Raw genomic sequence first — 3107 nt, 5'->3', positions numbered from 1 at the left:
TAATATTAAAATTACCCTAGACATGATACTAGGAATATCATAATAACAATATAAACATGATTTCTACATCATAACATCAATTAAAACAATTAAAGTACTTACTTTGATGCCTCGTACCTCTTTCTAATAACAAAATACACACGTTAGTAACTTTAAGGAAAATAATAAACAAAACAATTAAATTAAATAATTGAAAGAGAGATTTGGGACCAAACCCTCATAAATTAAACCTTTCACATCTAGGGCGAAGGCAACTTCGAATATGGCTAGGTGTTTCTAGATCTTGTGAATGCGGAATTTTGTATTTAAGAAAGCAAAGTTTTAAGAAAGAAAGAAAGAATGTTTTAAGAGAGATGAATGAAATCAATTGGTGAATGAATGTAGATGATGATAATTGGTGAATGAAAACGGAGTTTTAAATACGATATTTATAGAGAAAATCAGCCAAAAAGATAAATTAAACAAAACAGAGTCTGACGCATTAAAAACAGAACTGGCACCAACCCTGGCTAGCTGGCGCCAGGCACCAAAACTAGCGCCAGGCGCCAGTGGCTGGCGCCAGGCCTGGTTCCAGGCGCCAAGGCCTGGGGTTAGGCGCCAAGCCTGATTCCAACGCGTCTTCAAAAATCCGATAAGTTTACCGTACTGGAGGATAAAATAATATAATTTCTTCGAAAATGCTATTTGATTTTGATTAAAACTCTGAAAAGTCAACAAAAGTCAATTTATCAATGCTAATTGAATTAGGAATGAAAAGAACCTTCTAGAAGATTCTAGAAGACTAAAACCATTCCTAATTGAATTAGGAATGATAAATCATTTTAGGCCCTCCCCTAGATCATTGGGCCGTACATAAAGCTCAAACCGGGCCCAGTTTAGTAAATTGGCCATAACTTCCTCAATATTCATCGGAATTTGGCTTATAATATATCGTTGAAAAGGTCTTTGCAAGCCCCATCCAACTACACTACTATTGGACCCATATAATGGACCAACCAAACTGGATTGGTTGTTTTCTTAAAATAAGTTTTCAAAAACAAAGAGAAGAGAAAAGAAATAAAAACTTTCCGCAACACTAGACCTTTCCACACTTTCGCTTCATTCGATTATGATTCGACGTGAAAGGTACTCATCACTGGGTTTGGTTTTGGGGAGACACAAATGGGTGTCTACAGTATGTCTAAAGGGAATTTGTACTTGTAATCACGCTTAATAAGATAATTAATAATCTTGTTTAGGGTCAATTTGATTATAATTCAAGTGATCACCAATAATAGATTTGTTTGTGCATTAATATTCAACCAACATATATTAAACAGGTTTAGAGTTAATCCTATTGATTGCATGTTAGTCAGAAAGCGCACATGAATACGATCAGAATAAAGTAGAGGCCTATTATTAGGGAAGGTTCAATCTCTTTTAGGTTGGATTTGTACCTTCATCCCCGAACTACCAGTCATGGTTCAAGACCTATTGGAGTTAACGATCTCTTGGATCGTTAAGGGATGTAACCTTCACCTTATGAACAGTTTACAAGTTCCTAAAACTTGTTGGCGACTCTTTTGCTCTATCTTCTTTCCCTTTGGACGCCACTGTACTTTAGTGTATGATCACAGTGGGGTTCAAGCTAGGGGTAATGCTTGAAATATTCCCTACACTTATGAATCTCCCGGTGGATTTAATGAGTCTCCCTTTGTGGAGGAGATTGCGTGAGTTCAGATTTCCCAAAAAGATGAACATACCAGTATTCCCCAAGTTGTACGATGGGACCACTGACCCTCAAGATCATGTAGCTCAGTACAAGCAGAGGATGTGGCAGCTATCAATCCCGTGGGAGCTTATTGAGCCTACCATGTGCAAGTCCTTTGGCGCTACTCTATCTGGACCTGCACTCCACTGGCTAATCAACCTGAAGCCAGGATCTATCAACAACTTCTCTAACTTGGCAAACATGTTCTATCAACAATTTGCAACTAACAGGGAGCTAGAGAGGCAGAGTAGTGACCTATACCGCGTCGTCCAGAAGCAGAATGAGACAACTAGAGAATATTGGAGCAGGTTCAACAAAGAAATGGTCAACATCAAGAACTGCGATCATTCAACTGCCATGGAAACATTCTGCCAAGGCCTCATTTATCAATCTAGGTTGTATTAGGAGTTGACCAGGTATCCTTGTGCTTCTTTTGAAGAAGTTAGGACCAGAGCAATGGCTGAAGTTTGTGCAGAGGAAGATGAATCCATCTAAGTTCTCATTTTGGAGTACCCGCAGGTAGCTGGGGGCAACCTTGGAAGGTCCATACCAGGTTGACAAAGCACTTACAGGTTAGCTACGCCAGAAGGCAAGCTAGTACCTGGAAGCTGGAATGTAGCACATCTAAAAGCTTGCTATTTCTAAGAACCTTCTAGGTTGTCTCCAGGTTTCTTCTAAGTTTTCTTTAAATTATTTCTAAGTTATTTTCAAGTTATCTACGCATTATTTCTAACCTATTTACTACTTCTAAGTTATTCTCAGGTTGCATACATCTTCTTTCTAAGTTAGTTTCTAATATATATATATATATATATATATATATATATATATATATATATATATATATATATATATATATATATATATATATATATATATATATATATATATACATATATATGTTTTCTTTAAATTATTTCTAAGTTATTTTCAAGTTATCTACGCATTATTTCTAACCTATTTACTACTTCTAAGTTATTCTCAGGTTGCATACATCTTCTTTCTAAGTTAGTTTCTAATATATATATATATATATATATATATATATATATATATGTATATATATATATATATGTATGTATATATATATATATATGTATGTATATATATATATATATGTATGTATATATATATTATATATATGTATATATATATATGTATGTATATATATATTATATATATTATATATATGTATATATATATATGTATATATATGTATATATATATATATATATATATATATATATATATATATATGTATATATATATATATGTATATATATATATATATATATATATATATATATATATATATATATATATATATATATGTATGTATATATATATTATATATATG

The 3107-nt window shown here is 32.9% G+C and overlaps 1 protein-coding gene across 1 annotated transcript; it reads left to right on the top strand.

Annotated features, from left to right (window-relative positions):
- The first annotated feature begins 1732 nt into the window (after nt 1-1732).
- Nucleotides 1733-2155, top strand: LOC145634781 (uncharacterized). The gene has a single exon (XM_081686170.1). It carries the CDS (start codon nt 1733-1735, stop codon nt 2153-2155), a length of 423 nt encoding a protein of 140 aa, XP_081542296.1.
- Nucleotides 2156-3107: the final 952 nt, after the last annotated feature.

The sequence above is a fragment of the Chenopodium album genome, chromosome 1, assembly GCF_948465745.1.
Source record: "Chenopodium album chromosome 1, dcCheAlbu1.1, whole genome shotgun sequence".
Taxonomy (NCBI): Eukaryota; Viridiplantae; Streptophyta; class Magnoliopsida; order Caryophyllales; family Amaranthaceae; genus Chenopodium; species Chenopodium album.
The sequence above is the reverse complement of the archived record's forward strand: the minus strand, read 5'-3'. Positions and strand labels throughout refer to the sequence as shown.